Source organism: Sceloporus occidentalis, unplaced genomic scaffold (assembly GCF_023333645.1).
Source record: "Sceloporus occidentalis isolate IW3139 unplaced genomic scaffold, rSceOcc1.0.p SCAF_1, whole genome shotgun sequence".
Classification (NCBI taxonomy): Eukaryota; Metazoa; Chordata; class Lepidosauria; order Squamata; family Phrynosomatidae; genus Sceloporus; species Sceloporus occidentalis.
In genome coordinates, this window is record NW_028316981.1 from 189,523,043 (window position 1) to 189,546,710 (window position 23,668).

The window sequence follows — 23,668 nt, forward strand, 5'->3', positions numbered from 1 at the left end:
GAGCAGCAGCTTTTGCCCCTTTGTCCTCCTAAAAATCCTTAATTTGCAGACCATGAAGTAACTCAGCAAACAGTTGGCTGGCTGTCCAGTTACCAAGTTTATTCAGGAAGTATAAGTCTGTAACTTCTGCCAGACCAGCAGTTTTCCATTTCGAGAGATGGGAGGGCTAAAAAGTGGAGAGCAGAAGTGAGCCCTTGTGATGTCACAAGGCAAAATTAAGCATTTGTATGTGTGAGAGAGTTGAGTTAGACAATGTGGGTTTCCCACGCTGCTGCATAAACAATATGTACAACATATCAATGGCCAGAGGGCCTAAACAGGTTGTTATACTAACCATACTAATACATACTAATCTGAGTGTTTTCAAAGAACAGTACATCAAATACAGTGGTATCCCGGGTTACGAAAATAATTCGTTCCGCCGCCGCTTTCGTAACCCGAAAGGCTTCGTAAGCCGAAAAACCCATAGGCGCTAATGGGGAAAAGCCGCGATTTGGTGCGAAATAGCGCCGAAAAGCACCAAAAGTTTTTTCGTAACCCGAAAAAACGTTCGTAACGCGGAACAGTTTTTTTAAATAGATTTTTTTCGTAACCCGGAAATTTCGTAAGGCGGCGCATTCGTATCCCGGGGTACCACTGTACATAATTTTTATTGAAATATCTTCATCTGAAAATAGGAATGGTTGAGAAACTAATTTGCCACTGATTCTGTTCATTTCTGTTACTACTAAATGACAGAATAATTCATTGACAGAAAAGTGCCTGAATGGCTGTGTATGAACAAGTCTTATCTGACGTTCCATTACAGATTTGGAAAGATGAACATGTGACTTCAGACATCACTTCCCCTAAAACAGTATTGTGATAATCCGAGTTCCTGAGGAGTTACCCATGGCTTTTATAAACAATGAGGCTGAACAGACCGGGGGGGGGGTGGAATGGGGCGGACAGAGGCCGCATCATTGCTGCGGCAACCGCATGCCGCGGCAACAATGCACTTAGAAAAAGAAGCTGCAAAACACGGCTCCTTTTTCTGATGCTGCAAAGGTGCCATTACTGCCCAGGAGTGGCATGCTGACGTCCGTTGTGCGCTGTGCCATTTGGACGTGCACAATGCATGTCATCAGCGCATGTGCCATCAGAAGGCACGCGTGCCAAAATGGCACCAGGAGAGCGTGGTAGGGCTTCGGTGCGTGGGGAAAGCTCCGCTCTCCCAAGCCCTTAAATTGGTCCCAGGCATAGCGCAAGTCTATACCAAGCCAAAAAGTCCAACCTCATAATAATCATTAGATAAGTTTTTTTCTAAAACAATACTGAGGAAGACCCTAGGTTTTAAAGTACTTGTCCAGAAATCAGACAGTTTGTATGTTCATACTTAGCTTAAGTCTCCCAGACTTCACAGATTCATAATCAAGCTGATATTTTTGTAGGGAGTATCAATTCTCAGAGGTTTCCATTTAGAGACAGTGTGGTGTAGTGGTAAGATTATTGGATTCTGACTTGGGAGAACCAAATTCTAAATCCCCACTGTTGCACTGAGGGGTGGAGAAAGCTTGTTTTCTGCTGCTCCAGAGAGAAGAACACAGAACCATGGATGCAAGCTACAGGAAAAGAGATTCCACCTCAACATTAGGAAGAAAATCTTAACAGTAAGAGCTGTTTGAAAATGGAAGATGCTCCCTCAGGATGTGGTGGAGTCTCCTGCTTTGGAGGTTTTTAAACAGAGGCTGGATGGCCATCTGTCAAAGGTGCTTTGATTGTGAGTTCATGCATCACAGAGGTTTGGTCTGGATGGCCCTTGTCTCTTCCAGCATATGATTCTATGAAAATCACTAGGTGACTTTGGGCCAGTCAGCCACTGTGAGCTTTACCTCACCTGGTTGTTATGAGAATAAAGTGGAGATGAGAAGAGCCTTGTACTGTATGACACATTGAGCTGTTTAATGGAAAGGCAAGATAGAAATGTAGTTAATAAAATATATAATATTTTTGAAAATTACAGTTGGCCCTCCACATTTGTGGCTTTGACTTTTGCGGATTTGATTAATATGTTCTCTTTAGGAATCTCTAGGTCCTCCAGCATGACTATCATGAACTTCTGTTGTAGGTTGAGCATAGAGTTGTGCTGGAGGACCTAGAAATTCTTAGAGCGGACTCTTCTCTAGACATTTTTAGGTCCTCTGTTGTGATTATATCTTCAACGTCTGCCAAGCATTGTCCATAGAGTTGCACTGAAGGACCTAGAGATTGCTAGAGAGGTATTCTCTCGTGTCCCCATAAACTGCTTGTGATGGTAATGTGACTGAGAGATACGGTTTGCCAAATATCCTGAATCTGAGCTATAGAGAACTTTATAGGTCATTACCAGCACTTTGAATTATGCCCGGAAACAAACTGGCAGCCAGTGGAGCTGTTTCAGCAGGGGCATTCTGTGGTCTCTGTAACCTACTCCTGTTAACAGTCTGGCTGTGGCTGTTTGAACCAGCTGAAGTTTCCGAACTCTCTTCAAAGGCAGCCCCAAGTAGAGTGTGCTGCAGTAGTCCAAATGGGATGTACCTAAGGCATGTACCAATGTGGCCAGATCCGACATCTCAAGAAATGGCCACAGTTGGTACACAAGCTTCAGATGTGCAAAAGCACTCCTGGTCACTGCAGAAATCTGGGTCTTCAGCTTCAAAACTGACTCCAAGCTGACTGCAAACCTGCATCTTCAGGGGCTGGATCCTTCTCTTATCTGCCTTCTGACTTACCAGGAGCACTTCTATGTTGTCTGGATTATGTTTCAATTCGTTTGCCCTCATCCAGTCCATTACTGATGACAGACACTGGTTTAGGATCAAGACAGCCTTCTTAGATTCAGGTGGAAAGAAATGGTAGAGTTGGGTGTCATCCACATATCGATGACACTTCACCCCAACCAGACTACCTCTCCAGAACTATAAGGGACCCCCTAGGCCAATAGCCAGGGGTTCAAGCAGGAGTCCCCCAGCACTCCTGGGTTTGCCCCTCCAGGAAGGACTAGATCCACTGTAAAACTACTTCCAAGTCCCATCACAGAGAGGCGGCCCATGGTCAGTGGTATCAAAAGCTGCTGAGAGATCTAGCAGAACTAATAGGGACACACTCCCCATGTCCTGCGTAGGTCATCATGACCAAAGCTTCTCTGTCCCATAGCCAGACCTGAAGCCAGATTGAAATGGATCTAGATAGTCCATTTTGTCCAGAAACCTCCGGATCTGGGAGGCCACCACATGTTCCACTAACTTGCCCAAAAAGGTAGATTGGACATTAAAGTCAACTCCCACTTCAGTTCCTTGTTTTAAAAGGGTGTCTCCTGGGCCTAAACAGTTGGGGCATCAATATGGCAAAATGACCTCTACATTTTTAGTAAGATAAATATTTTTTTTAAAAAAATCAGGGGCAGGTTTTCCATGAGAAGAGACATCATTTTCCAGAACCACCCATGGGGTAATGTCACGCCTCAACTCCTGGCAAATGCCCATCCATATTTAAAAGTTTAACATCTTGAATTGAACCCAGAAAACAGTTGGTACTCAGTGCAGATCTCTGAGTATTTTCCCAACAAGAGCAATTTTGGGGAAGTGCCATCTTGAAAATCCTTCAAGTTCCATGAACTGACTTCTCTCACCCTGGCCTCCTCTGCATGATATGAGTAGAAGTGATGTGGCTTCTTTTGCTCTCAGTTTTTGTGAAACATCAAAAGGGGTAGAGAGGGGATAAAGATTTGATAAGTGTTGCTGCAGAGCAGTAGGTGCTCAGAGCCAGCAAGTCTTGCCCTTCATGCACAGCAGGAGAGGCTGTCAGAAGCCTTTGAGGTGTGCTCACCTTCACAGTGCCCTGGTCCTTCAGAGTCTGTGCTCACTGCTTCTTTCACCCTCTTGTTGCACCTCTTACTACCCCTGATTACAGCCAACCCTCCACATTTGCCGCTTTGACTTTTGTGGCTTTGGTTGTTTGCAGAATTGATTAATACATTCTCTCTAAGAATCTTTAGGTCCTCCAACACATCTCTGCCAGAAGTTGACCATAGAGTTGTGCCGGAGAACCTAGAAGTTCCTAGAGAAAATTTGTATGCTTGGTCCTCCAGAATGATTCTGTGGTCGACCTCTGGCAGATGTTGACTGCAGAGTTGCACTGGAGGACCTAGAAATTCCTAGAGAGGTATTCTCTTAGGTAAAAACAATAGTATTTTTTTATTTGCGTTTTTTCCACATTCATGCAGGTCCTTCAGTGGAGGGACCACTGTACACCTCTTGCTACCCCCAACCTACTTCCACCCCTTGGCACTACTCATATCAGGCTATGCTGCCACACCAGGTTTATAAACACAATCAGAAGATCTGGATAACTTGGAAGCCTGTATAGAAACATAACAGGTGGACTGAACCAGTTGGGGATGGAGGAATTAGAGATCTTGTTTCTAAGGGAGGGAGGTGAAGATTGACTCTCGGAAAGTCCTTCACTCCTTGAGGCATTTTGGGTGTCTTGTGGAGTGTGAAGTACATGGTGCAATAAAGAAAGAGTTGTCATCTGTTGACATCCCTTACTGCAGTGGTCCCCAAACTCTGCTCTTTAAGGGATTTTGGACTTCAGCTCCCAGAATCCCAAACTATTGGCCAACATGGATGAGGCTTCTGGGAGCTGAAGTACTGTACAAAATCTCTTTAAAGGGCACAGTTCAGGGACCACTACCTTACTGCCTTCCCCAGGCCAAGGATAGTTGGGCAGGGTGAACACACACAAATCCCCTATCAGTCATGAAGCTGAGCCAAGTGTAATCTCTGCAGCTGGGATCCTTCATAGTGGAAGGTAAGTAGGTAGGGGTGTGTGTGTGTGTGTGTGTGTGTTTACATCTTCTGTTTATTTATTTTAACTGCTGGTTGCAGTGTTTGTACTGGGGTTGGTGGGGCAGCACCCCAGCGTATGAGTTCCCTCTGCCTCCCAGATGATTTTATTCTGTACTCAGCTCTGAATTTCATGTTTCCCTGACTGATACCCCCCTCCTGTTACAACATGTCTTTCATTTCCTGTTGGGAAATTCTTTTTCAGGAACCTATCTTGCTCAACACTGTTCAGGGCCAGAGAAGACACCCAATTGCTCAGAGTGTTATCCAGGCACCTACATGTCACAAGATAATTTTTATCGACAGTGTTTTCCATGTTCAGGCTGTCGAGCAAGTAAGTCTCTTCTTCATGTGATTAAATGTGAGCTGAATAGCAGGGAAAGAGACATGCATTTGGAGCATTGTATATAGAATGTGCAGGGTTGAAATTGAAGTCAGAAATTGCATAAAGTGAGAGATGCTTAATAACATAAACAGTTGTCTGGTACAAGATTTCTTTTGGAAGCAGGGAATATATTTTTTTTATATTAAGCAAAAAGAAATTTATATATAACTTTGTTTTAAATAACATAAAATATAAATAGTGACAAATAATTATCCTGGTTTTATTTATTTATTTGATTTTTATGCTGCCTTCCTCCCAAAAAAAGGACCCAAGGCAGCTCACCTGCATATTCTGTTCTATAGCATACCAGTAAAACTGTATCAGAAAGAGATTAATATCTGTTTACTATTATGCTCTGTTATCACATTGGGCACTATAATCTGTGTAGAACTAACACTGTCCTTCTCCCTCGCTGCCGCTTTCTTTTTACTCCTAGGTTTTGGACAGATAGAAATATCTAGGTGCACCCCTGAGCAGGACACTGTCTGTGGTTGTGGACTCCACCAGTATCAGTCTGGTGGGAAGTCTGAGTTCTTCTGCAAAAACTGCAGTGCTTGTGAGAATGGAAAAATCAGGCAACATTGTGAGTATGATCAGAACAGAGCCACTGTCTTGCTTATCCCCCATTCATTCATTTATTCATTCTGAAAACAGTGCTCTGTCCTACAGCAATATGATGTTTGTTTTTAGAACAGCCTCTGTGTGTTGGCAAACTTTTTGTCCTTTAACTCTTTCCTTCTGAAGCCATTGTTTCTCTTTAATCTATGTCACCCAGAAGAAAGGACAGCTCTCAAGTCATCTGAAGCTATTTTAAAAAGATGATGAGTTGGGTAAAATTTAAACTCGGGTTTAGTATAATTTATCTGGAATTTGTATTTTAGAAACTCTCACTACCAACTAGCCAGCATTTTATTTTGGCTCTTCAAAAAGGTCAAGTCACTAGCAAGCAACCCAAGTGGGTGGACTAACAAGTCTCATATGCACATGTGCACCCTAGTAAAAAAAAAGACCCTGCCATTCAGAAATCCATTGCAGAAATCTATATAAGTGACCCTCAAACCTTTGATTATAAATCTCTGATGAAGAAAAGTCCACCTTCTTCCAATGAATGTTGTCCTAATGTCAAACAGCTTTGGCCATGAGAAAATACAGTCAGCCCTCCTCATAGGCGGGCTTGCCTTCCATGGCTTCTTTTAGCTTATGCGGAAGGCAAGCCCCATTAGAAGTAACAAGACATGTACCTGCACTGTGCACCCCGTGTGCCCCCATGTGCACGCACCTAATTATTTCCTATGGGGCTTGAGCATATGCTATTTTCCCCACATGTGGGGGAGTCCAGAATGGATCCCCCGCGTATAGAGAAGGTGGGCTGTACTTCCTTATGATTAAGCATAATTTTATTTCTTGCAGTTTGAATTCATTGGTTTGGGTTTTACCTCTAGAGCAGCAGAAAACAAGCTCATTGTACCGTATAGAAGACAGCCTTTCAGATATTTAAAGATAGCTGCCATAACATCTCTTGGTATTCTCTTATGTCGTATTACCTCTCATTCTTCTCCAGGCTAAACATACTAAGGCCTGTTACAGACTGCCAAAATAAAGCTGCTTCAGGCCTCTTTGGAGGTATGCTATTTAAATGATGCATGGGTCCTAAGAGTCCGGAGGTCGCACCAAAGCCACACTCCATTCCTAAGCACTGGAGGGCAGCTTTGGTGCAGCTTCCGGATTCTTAGGATGCATGCATCATTTAAACAGCATACCTCCAAAGAGACCCAAAGCAGCTTTATTTTGGCAGTCTGTAACAGGCCTAAGTTCCCTCAACCATTTCTAATAGGACTTATTTTCTAGAGTTTTTACCATCTTAACAATTCTTTCTTGGACATGTTCCAGCTTGTCAGTACTGCTCTTGAACTGTAACACTTTGAACTGGAAACAAAATTACAGGTGAGGTCTGACCAAAGCAGAATAGAATGGGACTGTTACTTCCATCAATCTGGACACTACTTCTGCTGCAACTTTACGCCTTTGACAAATGTTTAGATTGTGGTCTATTAATACTGTTAGAATTTGTTTACATCTACTACTGTCAAGCTAGGAGCCACATATCTTTTGTTTGTGCTTGTGATTTTTCCTATCTATGGTAGTATCTTACATTGTACCCTGCTGAAATTCATTTTGTTTGTTTTACTTCATTCTCTAATATAAAGATGAATCTTGAATTTTCTCTGAACCCTGAAGCACCCCACTTCCCTCTGTCACTTCTCTCCAGGAGGAACTTTTGGGGAGCACTTTTTAGAGTCAGTTGATTGACCATTTACAAATCCACCCAACATTACTGTTGTTTAGTCCATATTTTAGCAGGTTGTCTGGAAGATGATTATGGATGACTTTGCTTAACGCCTCACTGAAATCAAAATACATCTACAGCATTCCTCTGATTTACCATGTGTAACTTTATCAAAAAAGAAAAAATATTAGTCTGACTTGATTTTTAGAAACTCCTTCTGACTCTCAGTTATCACATCATTCTTTTCTAAGTATTTATAGTTGCCTTATCGCCCATTTAATAGAATCACCCTTTTGAAGATATTTATTCATTCCTTTCTCTCTGTCGGCTTATTTGTGCATTTATTTATCCCAAGATACATTTTCTGTCTTTATTTTTGTTTGTTTGTATCTATTAATATATGAACATTTGTACTGGAGCAATTTTCTGCCATGTTATTTCATTATAGCCATTGCAATCTGTTCACTAGTGCAATCTGAACAGAGCTTTTAGTAACTGGGTCTCTCAGGAATTTCATAAGAATGCCATGGTCAAAGTTGACTTGATGGCACATACTAACAGCACTCTGGAAACACTGCCCTCCAGGTGCCTACAATATTGAGCTCTCTTGCCTATCAATTAATTGCACCACTGTTTAGGAGAGATTCCTTCTCCCCCAAACGTTATGCTAACTATTTCATCCATTCTTGCTGCTAAGGATACAGCTAGATGTGATGCAGGAGGTCTGTGATCCAGATTTCCTGCAGGTTATTTAAAATGTTATTTAAACAAACAGCCAGCTGGGTCCTGGATCAGTACCAGGGTACTAGAAAAGGAGGGTTTTCACATTCCTCCTGTTCTCCTCCCTTTGCAATTCTATTTCCATGATTAAAATAATACTCTATGGCCCTGCAGTTTTAGTGAACATGAAGAGGAAGGGTTAGGCCTTCTTTTCACTTAACACTGCAGTCCTGATCAGACTTGAACCCTCATCAGTTTTCTTTAAAACAGCAAGAGATGCTGAACTTGGATGTTCTATAACATATCTAAATTGATGTATTGCTGTTTTACAGTATGATTCTCACACTTCTCTTTTCTTCCCAGGTACCAAATTTAATGATACAATATGTGAGTGTCACCCTGGATTTTTTCGCCGGACAGGTGAAAACAACTGTTCCTCATGCAGCAGGTAGAGGAATCCTTTGCCTATCCCTTTAAAAGACACAGGTGTAACCTCAGCCAAATTCTGAAGTCTGCAGCCCCTGTCCCAGCTGATTTGCAGTTCGTACCTGATTTGCACCAAAATTAATGAAAGAGCATGTGTATCAACACTCTTCCTGGCAATAATTGACTGAGGAGGAGGCATGTACTACGGAATTGCTGAGGTTCCAAAAGATGCTTCCCTGCTGCCCATACCAACTGATTTGTGTGGGATCTCAGTGGAGATCTCAACACACGTTCTTCTCCTTGCATATTCAGATAGGCTTTTACCCATAGGGGTGGGGGAGCATTTGTGTGTACACATGGAAGAGAAAACTTTCTTTTTGTGTAAATTTTTGTATGAGAAGGAAGCCCAGGCACTGCTTCTTGCCAGTTTCTTTGCCCCCCTGTGGGATGCTGATGGGTGTGGGAAGAAAAAGGAAGTCCTCTTCAATCTCCATACTTAGATTTGCCTTCCACTTTTTAAAAAAATAGAACTTACTTTGCCTGGTCTTTCTGATGGATCTCAGCTGTGTCTGCTGTGTTTGCTCAGAGCACTTTCCTAACTATTCATGCTTCTGCTACAAAGAAACAGATATCCCAGGAAGCCATATATGAACCAAATGACGGCTCTGCAGGGAGTTTACGGAGCCTCCCCCTGTCCCATTGTAGCCATCCAACCCATGTTGTTCCTCCATGACAGGGCACTATACAGAGGCTGCACACATGGTGCTGATAATCAAAGACTCCAAACCCTTCTTGGAGACCACATATGAACTAAGTGGCATATCTTTGGGACCTTTTATAGTTCTCTCAGCCAGCTGTCACCCCTACCACGATCTTCCTGTCCCTTCAGCAATCCATGAATTGGATTGGAGATGTAGTAGCCGTCTTTCTGCCCCTTTCAGCAAAGAAACACTTCCACCCCACTCTGTTGCTTTCTGTCTCTTCTCCTTGGCTGGCATCTGGAAGGGAAGCCCTCCAGTCAGGAATAGCGGAAAGGGTGAAATTAAGCTAGGCAGGAAGAGGCCAGAGCAGGAGGAGTTGGATTGGGGGGCTTCATGCAGGATGTACACAAACCTGGGTCCTCTGGGGTGTACTATGGACCCAGAAATAATCAAAGAACAGTGATCTAAATCTTTTCAGCATTTGTTTCTTGTTTAACCCAATTCTCACAGAATCATAGAGTTGGAAGAGACCACAAGGGCCATCCAGTCAAACCCTGTTCTGCCATGCAGAAATATACAATCAAAGCCCCCCAAATGGCCATCCAACCTCTGTTTCAAAACTTCCAAAGAAGGTTGAACAGCTCTTACTGCCAGGAAATTCTTCCAAATGTTGAAGTGGAACCATGCAGTTTTCCTGCAGTTTGAATCCATTGCTCCATAACCTAATCTCTGGAGCAGTAGAAAATAAGCTTGCTCCTTTCTCAGTATTACACCCCTTCAAATATTTAAACAGGGCTATCATATCACCTCTTAACTTTATCTTCTCCAGATGAAACATACTAAGTGCCCAAGCCACTCCTCATAGGGCTTAATGGTTTCCAGACCTTTGACCATTTTGGTCACCCTCCTCTGAACATGTTCCAACTGGTGCTCAAAACTGGACACAGTATTCCAGGTAAAGTCTGACCAAAGCAGTATAGAGTGGCACTGTTGCTTCCCTTAATATAGACACTGTACTCCTATTGATGCAGCCTTGAATCACATTGGATTTTTAGCAGCTGCATCACAAGGTTGACTCCTGTTCAGTTTGTGTTTACGAAGACTCCTAGATCCCTTTCACATGTCCCCTATCCTATGTATCTGAACCTTTCATTTTTTCTGCCTAAGTATAGTACTTTACATTCCCCCCTTTTGAAATTCATTTTGTTAGTTTTGGCCCAACTTGCCTTTTGTTAAAGTAATTTTGAATTATGATCCTGTCCTCCGAGGTATTTCTTACCCCTCCTAAATTGGGTGTCATTCGCAGATTTGATAAGCATGCCTTCTATTCCATCATCCAAGTCATTGATAAAGTTATTGAATAGCACTGGGCCAAGGACAGAACCCTGTGGCACCCCATTGGTCACTTCTCTCCAGGAAGAGGAGGAGCCATTCTTGAGTACCCTTTGGATTCAGCCAATTACAGAGACACCTAACAGTCACATTGTGTAGACCACATTTTACTAGCTTGTTTGCAAGATTATCATGTGGTACCATGTCAGAAACCTTACAGAACTCAAGCTACATTCACAGCATTCTACCAAGATTGTACCTCTATAAAAAACAACAACAACCCAAAAATGTGTGGCAGGGCTTGCTTTTGAGAAACCCATGTTGACTGACAGTGACCATAGCATTCTTTCCTAAGTGCTAAGACTGTCTGTTCAATGAGCCACTCTTGAATCTCTTCATTTCTGTCTTTCAGCTGCAATGATAAAAAATGCAAGGAACACTGTGAGCCAATGTCCTTCCCAGTGGCAAACCCTTCAAATTCCCAAGGTGAGTACTGATGCTACAGATGCTTAGAAGATTTAGAAAAAGATGTACTTTGAAGATATGATAGCAAAGTTGTTAATATATTAATGGGATTGTTAAACAAAATATTATAAATGGAAAAGAATATAATGGAAATTCAAATAGATCAGGGAAAAGAAAAACTGTCAATAGTTGAATAGAAAGTTAGGATGATTGGAGTCGAGATTGAAGGTTTAAGTAAGTTATATGGAAAGTATGATTGGGGAAGAAGAGAAGATGAAATGAAAGATAAATAATGTTAGCGAGTGAAGATAGAGTAAGAAAGCTCAAGAAAGTGGGATAAGGATAAGAGAAGGTACTGAGAGGGAATAGACTGGTGAAAGTGGGTTGATAATGGGATTAGAAAAGGGAGAAGGATAAGACTAAGAAATGAGTATATACTTAAAACTCACAATGGACCCTTTTCTATTATATATGCTGAATTTTTATATTAAATATATGACTTGCTTGATTTGTATGACTGATATGTATTGTAATACTTATTTTTAACTAATAAAATTAAAAAATTTAAAAAAGAAAAACATATTCCAAAAGTGAGTATTGGAGCCATTCTTCTAATATCAGGTCTTGATATCACTATTGATTGTTCATTGTTGTGGCACCTCTACTCATTTTTCATCATAACCCTCCTCAAATCCTTCCGAACGAGCTACCATCAATTTGCTTCTTTTTTTTTTCATACAGAAATCACATATGTCCTTGGCTCATTAGCTTTTCTTTTTGGGTTCGGCTGTGTTCTATTGCTGTTGGCAAAGAAGATTAAATGGCAACCTTGTCAGAAGAAACAGAACTCCACTTCTTGCTCATATTGTGAGTTTAACTCTTCCACTGTTGATAAAGCACCACAGAGTAGTGCAGGTGAAGAAAAGCAATGAGTTTCCTCCTTTGATTCACTGGACTGGTATAGAGCATGGAGAGCAGGGATGGATGCTAGAAAGAAACCTGGCCAAGGGAGCAGCACTCTGTGGTTGGGCATGACCTAAAGTTTCAGGTTTTTAGCTTTGTAGTCTTCTGTCTGTTGAACCTTTTCCTTGCCAATATGGTTTTGATGTGTACCATGACCTTGCATCTTTTACTGCAAAATAGTGAACTACTTTTCCACAATTTTGCAATATATACTGCAGGTGCAGGAGGAGCAATCTGCATTGGAAACACAGCCTGGAAGGAGTTGTCGTTCCATTTCCAACTTACACACACCATTGCAGCCCATAAATACATATGGAAATGGGGGAGAGATATAGTTGCTTCTGTGCTTTGATCATTATGTAGCTTGTCAAATTCTATATATATTTTTCCTCCCAGGGTAGAAGTAAAGGCCTCCCATCGAAACTTTGGAGAAATGCATAGTTTCCAATGCAGTCCTAAACATACTTATGCTGTTTCTTAATTTAAAATGACAATTGTAATTGCAACAGTATCATACTATCAAGCAAATGATGGGCTTGTTTAGCCAGCAAATAGAAAGTATCTAATTGAAAAAAGTCATGTCTGAAAGCATCCAAGCTTTACCAATGTGTTCTTCTTCCACTTTCAGCTGGAAGCAGAATGAAAATGATGATTCTGTACTGCTGTTAAATGTGTTTTGTCTCCATTAATGATTAGAAATGCCCACCCTCATGGTGAAGGCAACTAAATGTAGAGTGTGGGTAGGATGAGAGAGAGTTAACAGGACACTTAAGGAAAAACAAGTTCAGGGATGGTTAGCTCTTACTCTTGCGGTGCCAAGTCAGAAAGTGCAACATGGAAACAACAAAAGAGTACCTTTGGTAAGAACCAGTGATAAAATCTGCTATTTGCAGGTAATCACAGCAACCCATCTTGCCATTCTTTCCATGCAGAAATGCCATCATTCCTATAAAAACTTAAATGAATGAATTTAATAATTAATACAACAAGTTAAATTTCTGCCTGTCCAGCATGAACATCAGCAAATTAATTTTTTCCTTTCCAGTGATGTGTATTAAGAATTTAGTTTTAAAACCTAACGGTCAAAGCTCTGGCTGTGTTGAATAGCTAGCAGTCACCATCAAGTTTGTTAAACAAACATCCCTCTGCTATCAATGCCTATTAGGGAAACACCACCTAATACCTCAACAAAAACAAATCGAGGAAAACCATCTGTCACCTAATATGACATACTGAGAAAAAAATACTCTCATTTGATGGCTGTAAGATTAATTTCTTTTCTCCCCCAGCTTTGAATCCAGAGAAAACAGGAGAACCTACTTCAAAGGTAATAGTTCCATAGTATTGCTACTTTAGACATGGGTGGGCTGGGATGAAGGGTCTGTGAGATTTTATGAATGGCTTTTGAGTTTCTGTGTTTTGGTTCACTACATTATCATCTTCCCAGAGATGATTTTTGTTCATTTCATGAAACCATGCGCTATCCTAACGTTATGCCCAGATGACATTTATTTATTTATTTAGTGATAGTTCTGTATTGCTTTTCCTTAAAGTAGTTCATAGAGTAAAACACAGCAAAAGCTGCAGAATTCCAAAGTGAAGAATTCTCCCTCCCTGCCACTAAGGCGCAATTCCATCAGGACAACAGATAGAGAGGGTGTGTACCAGCTATTAGTGAGACCAGAATTGCTTTCCTCATCTGTCATTTTTTTCCTCACACACTCACTTTTTCAGACATTCCTCCATTCCATTTTCTACCCTCCCAACAACATCTTTGACCTTCTCTGTCATTTGTGCAACATCTTGCTTGATTAAGATCCTTTTTCCTAAGCCTAATTCAAGTGCACCACTTATATCAGTTAAATACTGTGAATGTGTTTCAGTGCAGACATGTTCAGCATCTATTAGACTCGTGATGGCAAACCTATGGTGTGCGTGCCCTCTCTGGCACGCAAATCCATTTCTGAGGGCACACTGAGAGACCGGAGGGCAGGGGAAGAGTAGGAACAGGTGCGTACAGGCATGTGCCTGTTCCTCCTCTTCCCCCTGCCCTCTTAGGCCTTCAGCTGTCTCCAGGGAAGTTCTGCCCTCCTAGAAGTGCCACCCCTGGAAGGTAGAAGTCCCGCCCCCAGAAGTCCCCCTGCCAGCACTGGGTAACACCCGCCTTTGAGTTTGGGCACTCGGTCTCTAAAAGGCTTGGCATCACTGTATGAGACTAATATTAGTTCTTTCTATGTTGATCAAACCAGAGAGGTGAAGTAAAAACCTTTACCCTGGTGTACAGCAGTTCACAGAACATCTTTTGCCTTTAAAGAATTAGCCTATAAAGAATAAAACTGCATTTAAAGGTAGCCAACCAGCATGAAATGAAGTGGAGGAAGGGGTGACAAAAGACATCTTCCACAACAGAGTGGTGCTGTCTACTTCAGTTTTTGGAATGCTACTCCACTTTTGATTTCCCAAACTAGTTCCACACACATTGGACAATTAATCTGAGTATCAACTGTATATTGTTCTTGCTCATTAGACTAACGATAAAGGAAATTACTCCGCTCTGAGTCGAGATGATGAAGTACAACAGTCATCGCAGACAAGCCCAACAGTGCCACTTCCAGATTGTGTAAAATCTGCAGGAGAGACACAAGTCCCAGATCGTGAGTGCAGCCTTATTTCAAAGTTAGGTGTGAGCGTGTGAGAAAGTTGACTTCTTTGTACATCATATCTGCAGGAGAATGTGTGGGCAGCAGTTGCCACATGAAAAACATAAAGAGATTTAAGAACCCCTAATATCTCTTCTCTTCCATCCTCCCTACTTTCAAAAATCCAAGTTTTTGTGAGGGCCTGGACATACAAAATTCTGTTCTTTTATTATCATTATGATTAGATTGGTACACATGACAACCAGATAAATTATATGGAACTGTGTGGCATTCAGTACTTTATTTAGGGGGTGGTCCAAAGGATAAGAGTAAATCTTCTTTCCAGGGCAGAGACAAAGTAAGAGGGAGATTGCAGGAGGAAATAAAAGTGTTAGTATTTTACTTGTTACTGGTGAGCCTCAGTTTCAGCCTGTATTTCCTTTCTCCTCTTTCAGGGAAATGGCTGAGCTAAAAGTGGAAGAAGGAACTAGATGTAATGGGGACAGCCATATTTGTTTATTTGCTTTTTTGTGTGTCTGTTCCTGTGTGTGTAATTATACAGTACTTTTATACATTGAAAGCAGAACACAGACAAAGGAAGCTGAAGCCTTCAGCCCAGATAACTTTGAGTAACTCAGCTGGAAGATAAGTGGGGAACTGAGGCAGGAGAGGAGGCACTGTTCAGCCTCACACACCTACTTCCCCCACTTTCTCATGGAAATAAGATCTGAAGATCAATCTAAACAATAGGTTCAGTACCTTTACCCCAGTGTCTCTCTAAGAATTCCAAATATGCCTACTGGCCCAAAAGCTGAGGACCATTGGTCTAGAAAATTAATATAATCCAAAAAAGTTTAACAGAAATGTTTTACAATATACAGTACTGTAGGTATAGCTTCATTTATCATGCTTAGGAATGATGTCTGAATTAAGCTATTACGTGTTTCTATGTTCCTATACTGAAAGCTTTGCTTAGTAACATTTATTGCCAAAGTGGGCAACTATCTGAGGGCTGCACACATCTCACTAGACCTTGGAGGGCCGTATCCCACCATTCTTCTCCAGCTGTTGCTATATATATATATATATATATATATATATATATATATATATATATACATACACACACACACACATACATTACCCAAAATCCCTCTCAGTCCTCTTGGAGGTTATGTAAAGAGCAATTTCACCATGTTTTGAGTGACTTCCATTTTTCCCCCCAAAAAAGGTCTTTTCTGTGCCTAAAACAGCTTAGGGCGTGGGCCAAAATTGCCACCATACCCACTAAAGGTTATAGGGGATATTGTGAGTATTTTTTTTTTTTTGTGGCGTTCTCAGGGGTCTCAAATTCAGTACATGGGCCCTCTTTCTGCACCTCAAAGTGCTAACATATTTCCATATAGGTTTTATGACAGTTTAGAAAGCCTTCTCAAGTTTGTTATGTGCAGTAAAATCTTAAAGCATGTTTATTCAGGAATAATTTTTGTTGAATTTGATGGGACTTCAGAAAACATAGAATTTGAGCTGGTATGAGCTGATGGAGTTGGTCATAGCTAGCATAGGAGAAAGGGAATAACACTCTCATAAGCACTTGGTTTCTCCTCTATTCCTTTCTTCCAGGTCCTGAAGTTTTGTATACCATTGTGGATCGTGTCCCCTTGTCTCGGTGGAAGGAATTTATGCGGTACTTGGGGCTGAGTGAAAATACAATAGATATAATCACTATAGAACAACGGCATATGAGAGAAGCACAATATGAGATGCTGAGACACTGGAGGCTGCAGGCAGGCCATGGTGCCTCTGTGGAGCGTATAAGTAATGTTCTCAACCAGATGAATCTGAGTGGCTGCAGTGAAGCAATTCAGGAGGTCCTGACCAAACAGCCTTAGTGTTTCTATCATTCTTTCTACTTTTTAAAGGATACCAGCACTCATTCAGACTTCAATGTCCATCTCTTGAAGATAGCTGCATCATGATGATTCCTTATAGATCATGAGCAACACGGTGCTTTTCAGTGGAGCTACTTCACCGTTCAGATGCCCATCTTCAGATTGTGTTGCGTGTGCATGTGAAACAGCTTTTGATTTTATCCCTATCAAGACTAGCACTTTCTTCCAGAGATGGATTTGGGCCGATCTTGCCTGTCATTCTTTTTTTAAAAAAAAATCTTTGTAAAGGCCATAAACTCTACAAAGATAGAACTCAAGATAATCTCATGAGATGTCTTCTTTATAGGAACAGGAAGAAACAGCTCTGGGAAGAGTAATTTCAACCTTTTCCAACCTAGAGTGTAACTTTAATCCCAACCTGCAATAGCAGAGGTTTTTTTTAAAAAAGTATCAGCCCATCATTTCTTTCTCTGTCCTGAAGACATAACTATACTGCAGGAAGGTAGTTGTGCCTTTATCTTTTTTTGCACCTACAGCTTGCTACTACTGCTAGATTTTCTAGCAAGAAGATATTATTGTTGAACTTGTATTGAATTAGCATAAGTGTACAAACATGCCTCACTCTAAACTGAGGTGATAACCTACTTTGCCTAGGAGCCCAATGTTTCTGAAGGCCACATTTCATCAGTGGGTGAGTAAAATATCTCGCTCATGTAAAGCGAGATATAAACCTTACAAATGTGTTGCAGTGCAACAGTTTTCAGGCATTCAAGGCACAGTTTAGTTCTCTGGATGATGCAGAGGATCAATCCACATTATCTCATGCCAGTTCCAGAGGCAGACACTACAAAACCTGTATTCTTTCATTGAATTTGTTGACTCCCTCTCTTCTCGGTTTTTGTTATACATTCATCCCTCCATATTTGTGGCTTTGACATTTACAGATTTGATTATTCATGTATTTGTTTAATATGTTCTCTCTAGGAATATGTAGGTCCTCCAGTGCAACTCTGTGGTCAACTTTAAGTAAAAGTCATACTGAAGGACCTAGAGATTCCTAGAGCGAAGACTCCACTAGGCATTTGTAGCTCCTCCAGCACAATTCTATGGTCAGTGTCTGTTGGACGTTGACCACAGAGTTGCACTACAGGACCTAGAGATTCCTAAAGACGTGTCCTTTCAGGTAAAAACATGGTGTTTTTGTTATTTGCAGTTTTTCTATATTCACGGGTGTCTTGTTTCCCTAACCCTAGCAAATATGGAGGGACAAGTGTATTTGCTAGCCATCACACTTACTTGCAGAGAAAAATCAGAAAACAAACAGTGTGGGAAGTTATCTCCAAGACAGAAGCATTGCATGGCTGCCATCATGTAGTGTGGAGATGGAACACTGCTCTGCAAATCCAAGAATATTTTTTCGCCCTCTCATTCCACATGTGGCTTCTTAGGCAGAAACTTGGTTTTACTCCTTTCTCCAATCCAATTTCATTCATTCTGTTTTAAATGAAGAGTATCTCATTTGTGGATATTGAATCACAATATCAAATGAGCAAATATCCTACATCTTGGCCTGGAAAAGAGTTAGGATTTTGGTGAGTTGCTGGTAGCTCTTAAAGCAGTTTTATTGTATATATTTGCTGTTAGTTCTGGTCAAAAAGCACTCTAAAGGATTTTTATAATACAGTAAAATACTTATCTCATTGTGTCTTTGTATGCACTTTTGTAACAATCAACACTTCTGTCAGAACAAATATAACAGGATACATTATTTTTTTATATTTTCTTGATTATATGTAAGTTCAACAGATATAATTAATATAAATAGCTATTTCTGTAAAATAAAACCTGAGGAATAAAATAGAGAAATCAGTTCTTTACCCTCTCAAGTTATACAAGCATAAACAACTCTCCAATCTGTCAAGGTCATTTTTAATTCTGATCCTGTCCTCTTGGGAATTTGCTACCCCACTAATTCAGTGTCATTTACAAATCTGTTAAGCGTGCCTTTTCTTCCGTCATCTAAGTCAATTATAAAGGTGTTGAAAAACATCTGCCTAGCACAGAACCTGAGGCACTCCACTAGTCACTTGTCTCCGGGATGAAGAGTCATCATTGGTGAACACTCTTGATTCTGATGAAAGGGTCCATAAGGTAAATGAAGAATTCGTTAGACCTGACATTCCTGGCAGACTTTGACCTCCAACCAATATCAGGGCAATTGAAGTCACCCATTTTGACCGTACCTTTCATTTTTGAATGTTTGGTATTCTGTTCAAAGAAAGGTTTCCGTCTGGCTTGGACATCTCAGACTCATACTGTGATGTCCCTGTTGCTATTTTCCCTCTCCTGTAATTTTTACCCAAATACTTTCCACCTGCCATCCAGCTAAACATCTCACAGATGAATACTGGAATAAATGACACAGACTATGGGAATTTGCCACGGAGGTGCAGAACTAAATCCTAATTGATAAACCACAGGAACCTTAGCCAGGCACATTCTAACTATTACCCAAAATACACAGGCAACCATGGATGACCCATCGTCTTAAGCACTGGAACACACACTTGGTGCCTCTGGACACATGGACAATATTCTTAGACCGTATACCACCAGTACACCCACCTATGTGAAGGGCACTACCAGCTTCCTACAGAAATTACAGTCCATCCACAGTCTTCCGGGGAATATCATGTTAGCTGCCATGAATGTGGAATCCCTGTATACCAACATCCCACTGAAGGATGGACTACAAACCATCAGGAAGGTCATTCCATATGGAACCTAGCAGACCTAGCCACCAAAGTCTGCCACTTTGTTCTCATACACAACTACTTTACCTTTGATGGCATATGCCTTCAATTGAATGATACTGCCATTCACTTGCATGGCACCACTATATGCCAACATCTTCATGGCTGACCTAGAACGATGTTTCCTTAACTCCTGCACCTAGAAACCTCTCCTCTGCCTGAGGTACATTGAATATATCCTCATAAATCGGGCTCCTGGAGGGGACTCACTCAAGACATTCCACCAGAATTTCAGCCACTCCTCTATCAATCTCAGCATGGAACTATCTGCAAAACAAATTCAGTTTCTGGACACCACTGTACAGCTGGACAGTTGACATCTGAGCACCACCCTATCTACAAATCCACTGACTACTATATGTAATTTCTACCCTGAACATACTATCAAATCCATAGTTTACAGCCATGCCCTGCTCAGACCCACAGAACAAGGATGCCAAGCCCATGGAATTAAAACAAGCATTCCTCAAGTTGCAGTGCCCTCCATATGAAGTAAAGCAACAAAGCAAAACTATTCTGTCTATTACAGAATTGACAGATGACTGGAAATTACAGAACCCCACTAGTGGTCACATACAGCTCCCAGTTGAGACCACTCGGACATATCAACTTTTTTTGGACAACAACACTGTGGTCTCAAAGGCTTGGGGTAGCAGACTTTTACTTACCTACAGAGAGACTCCAGTCTCAACCATTACTTACAGGAGGACACACAACACAGATAAGGAGGCAGCTACAAGACATTGCCACAAGCCCAGATGTCAGCTTTGCCTGCACTCGGGAATTGTCATCACAGGACCTAATCATAACTTATAATATTAAAGGCACTTTTACTTGCTCATCCTCTAATGTGATATATGCCATTGTCTGTCAAGAATGCCCTTCAGCACTAGACATTGGGCAAATGTTCCAGTCTATGCATCAGAGGATATATGGACATAAATCAGACATTAGAAATGAGAATACACAAAAACCTGTTGCGGAACTTTTCAGTCTTCTTGGGCATTCCATCTCTGATCTCAGGACAGAAGTCCTTACCCCCCCCCCCCCAAAAAAAAAAACTACAAATGAAAATTGGAAAGAGAAATAGCTGAATAATAATATATCCACAATCTCCAATCCATCAGCAGTGGGTTCAATAGGGAGGCTTCCAGGCCCACTACACACATTATAACACTGATTAACACCTCTGCCTCATGAGGGTACTCTTGGCTAGTTCATCATATCTCCTTTTCTGGTTCCCATCCTGCACACCACAATTCAAAAGTCCCTCCACCATTCATATGGTCATCCACCCACCCTGGCCTCAGGCAATGTCTTCCCTCCTGCCCTTGTCCCTCAATAACCATCATTGCAGCTTAACTTGTCACTTCACCACCATAACCACAAGTTTTGCATTTCCAGGGGTATTCATAGAGTCTAGTTATAAAAATCATGCATCTGAAGAAGTAGATCAAGTCTACAAAAGCTTATGCTACAACTTCTTTCACACAGTCTCCAAGGTGCTACGAGACTAACACTGCTATGCCTCTGAATTATACCCGGTTCCCTAAGTCATTGCTCATACAGCTTGAATTCCATACCTTTGATCATCATAGTCGCTCTTCTCTGAACATGTTCCAGATTGACAGTCTACTTCTTAAAAACTACGATGTTCAGAATTGGACACAGTATTCAAGGTGATATCTGACCAAAACAGAATACAGTGACAGTGCTGCTTCCCTTGATTTGGAAAGCATGCTGTTGTTGATGCAGCCTAGAGTTGCATTGGCCGCCACATCACATTATATTCATGTGTATCATGTGGTCTACTAAAATCCTTTTCACGTATACTGCTTTCAAGCCAAGTGTCCCCCATTCTATATTTGAACATTTCATTTTTCCTGTCTAAATATAGTACTTTACATTCCCTTGCAAATCGTCCAGCTCTTGAGCAAATTTGTGTACTGCTAGCAGGCAGCAATGAATATATTCAGATGGTGGCAACATTTGTTTTTTCTGTAATTAAGATAAAGAGCTAGATATCAAAAGCATTAGTTTTAATAGTAAATGATTTTGTCATGCTGGTTTGTTAGAACAATGCCATCAATTTGTTACATTTTTAAATATTTTTGACAATTTTTTAAAATTAAGATGATTACATCTTTGCGTATCCTCCCACCCTGAGGCCTTGCCATCAACAACAGAACAATACACAGATTAAGATGGAAATCACTCCTCCCTACCCAGGGTCACACAGTATATATAGATCCAACTCTCTTCCATCCCAGCATTCTCTGAAGATGCCAGACACAGATGCTGCCAAAACGTCAGGAATAAATTCTTCTAGAACATGGCCACAGAGCCCGAAAAACCCACAAAAAGCTATGGATGCTGGCCATGAAAGCCTTCGACTTCACAAACAAACAGTTCTATCATGTTCCTGGTGTAGGTGGTCTATCAGAATTTCACCATTTATTCTGGAAGACTGCGCCCTTATTTAGCCTTTTCTTGCCTTAAGGCCCATATGACCGTCAAACCATTTTAACTATGTGCAGATTGAATACTTTGACCTAATGCAAGTTAAAGGGTCATATGATGGCATACCAAACTCCCATAGACAGTGCCCTTATGGCTGTAGAAAGACAGAAGATTTGTGTTGTATTTTTTTTCTTGAATGATCTTTTCTGAATGTACCTTGACTTGATTGGTCAGTTGCAATCTGCTTCTAAGCAAGTGTGTATTGCATCCCTAACACTGAAAATCTAATGTGATGGAGAAGTTTATTTCACCAACATTTCAATCCAGAATGTAAAACTTAAACAAAGCGATGTCGCTCAGGTTGGCATCATCCAGTGCGGTAATTCATGGTGTTGACCTCCTCTCATACCACACCATTGGGAATGCTTAGGAATGTTTTCTGCACTAATGTTACTCATAAATCATGGTGTTTGGAGAAGGCAGAAGGCCCTGGCGATGCAGTGGTTAAATGCCGGTACTGCAGCCACAACGTTGTGGATTCGATCCCAGGGCTCCAAAGATGACAGCCTTCCTTCCTTTTATAGGTCAGTAAAATGAGTACCCAGCTTGTTGGAGGCAATTGGCTTACAGATTGTAAACCGCTTAGAGAGTGCTGAGTTCACTATGAAGTGGTATAGAAATGTAAATGCTATTACTGTTCCCATTGCTATAAATCATAATTCCCATATATCACTGAATGAGATGGCAATTGTTCTGGTGTGAGCAACTAACAACCTTAAAATGGCAATATCATACACACAGCCTAAATGTTTATAGACAGCCCTTCGTTTTCAAGGGGGGATCCATCCCAGACCCACCCACCCCCCGGCGTGAAAATGGAAACTCGCAGATATTCAAGCCCTATAGGCTTCAATGCAGGGGCGTGCCCGTGAGTGGTTGGCACACCTTAGCTGCACCCCCAATTTTAACCCCTTGCGTTTGCTCCTTGGGAGTAAGTGAGGGTCGTGGATCTGAAATCTGCGAAAACAGAGGGGCAACTGTACATGTAAATAGCTCCATGGTAAGAAGAGATGTTTTTTAAAAAAACTTTGAAAAGAAGAATTTTTAAAAAAAATAAATTAAAATAACCCTGGGTCTCTCCTTTCTCCTCCCCAGAAAGCCTGTCTCCACTCACCCCATCTCTTCATACTTTTAAAGGGACACAGGCAACTGTCGCAGCCCATTGCTGCAGTGGTGTCAGCCCCACGTACGGTGTACCCTGATGCAGTCCAAATCCCCTGCACTCCCCTAGTGATCACACTGTTTAAACTACAAGGCTGACAAAAGTCAGGATTTCTAATATAGAAGCCCATATACCTAGCTAGCTGGCACAGAAAGCCAAGTTGTCCCAGAATCCATGCAACAGCAGGTAACAGCAGTGTGCTTAACAGATCAGTGAAAAAGGCAAAGGAGACAAGAAGTAGGTTTTTTTATCAATAAATTTATTTTTCTTTTATTAGCTCTTATTTCTGTTTATGTTGGATTTAGTATTTTTATTATCTTTAGCATGATTTTTTAAAATGGATTTAAATGTGCCAACTAACTTGGCAAGTGACTCCTGCTCAGTGCCCAGGGGAAGGCGAAAAACCTCCAGGATCTCAGGCCAATCCGTCCTGGAGGAAAATTCCTTCCCGACCCCAAAAGTGGCAGTCAGCGCTAGCCTGGGCATGCCATGAGCAAG

At 41.3% G+C, this 23,668-nt stretch overlaps 1 protein-coding gene across 3 annotated transcripts in view; it reads left to right on the forward strand.

The window, feature by feature from the left end:
- TNFRSF1A (TNF receptor superfamily member 1A) overlaps positions 1-18,544 on the forward strand; it is a 31,128-nt gene extending 12,584 nt beyond the window's left edge. For all 3 annotated transcript variants that reach the window (XM_089487627.1, XM_089487632.1, XM_089487620.1), the window contains 8 exons: positions 5,071-5,199; positions 5,687-5,833; positions 8,621-8,705; positions 11,129-11,202; positions 11,923-12,048; positions 13,434-13,471; positions 14,672-14,798; positions 16,407-18,544. In XM_089487627.1, the coding sequence (XP_089343753.1) occupies positions 5,071-5,199; positions 5,687-5,833; positions 8,621-8,705; positions 11,129-11,202; positions 11,923-12,048; positions 13,434-13,471; positions 14,672-14,798; positions 16,407-16,675 (995 nt within the window). In that variant the 3' untranslated portion in view covers positions 16,676-18,544. The remainder of the gene's footprint in view (positions 1-5,070; positions 5,200-5,686; positions 5,834-8,620; positions 8,706-11,128; positions 11,203-11,922; positions 12,049-13,433; positions 13,472-14,671; positions 14,799-16,406) is intronic.
- The last annotated feature ends 5,124 nt before the right edge of the window (positions 18,545-23,668 follow it).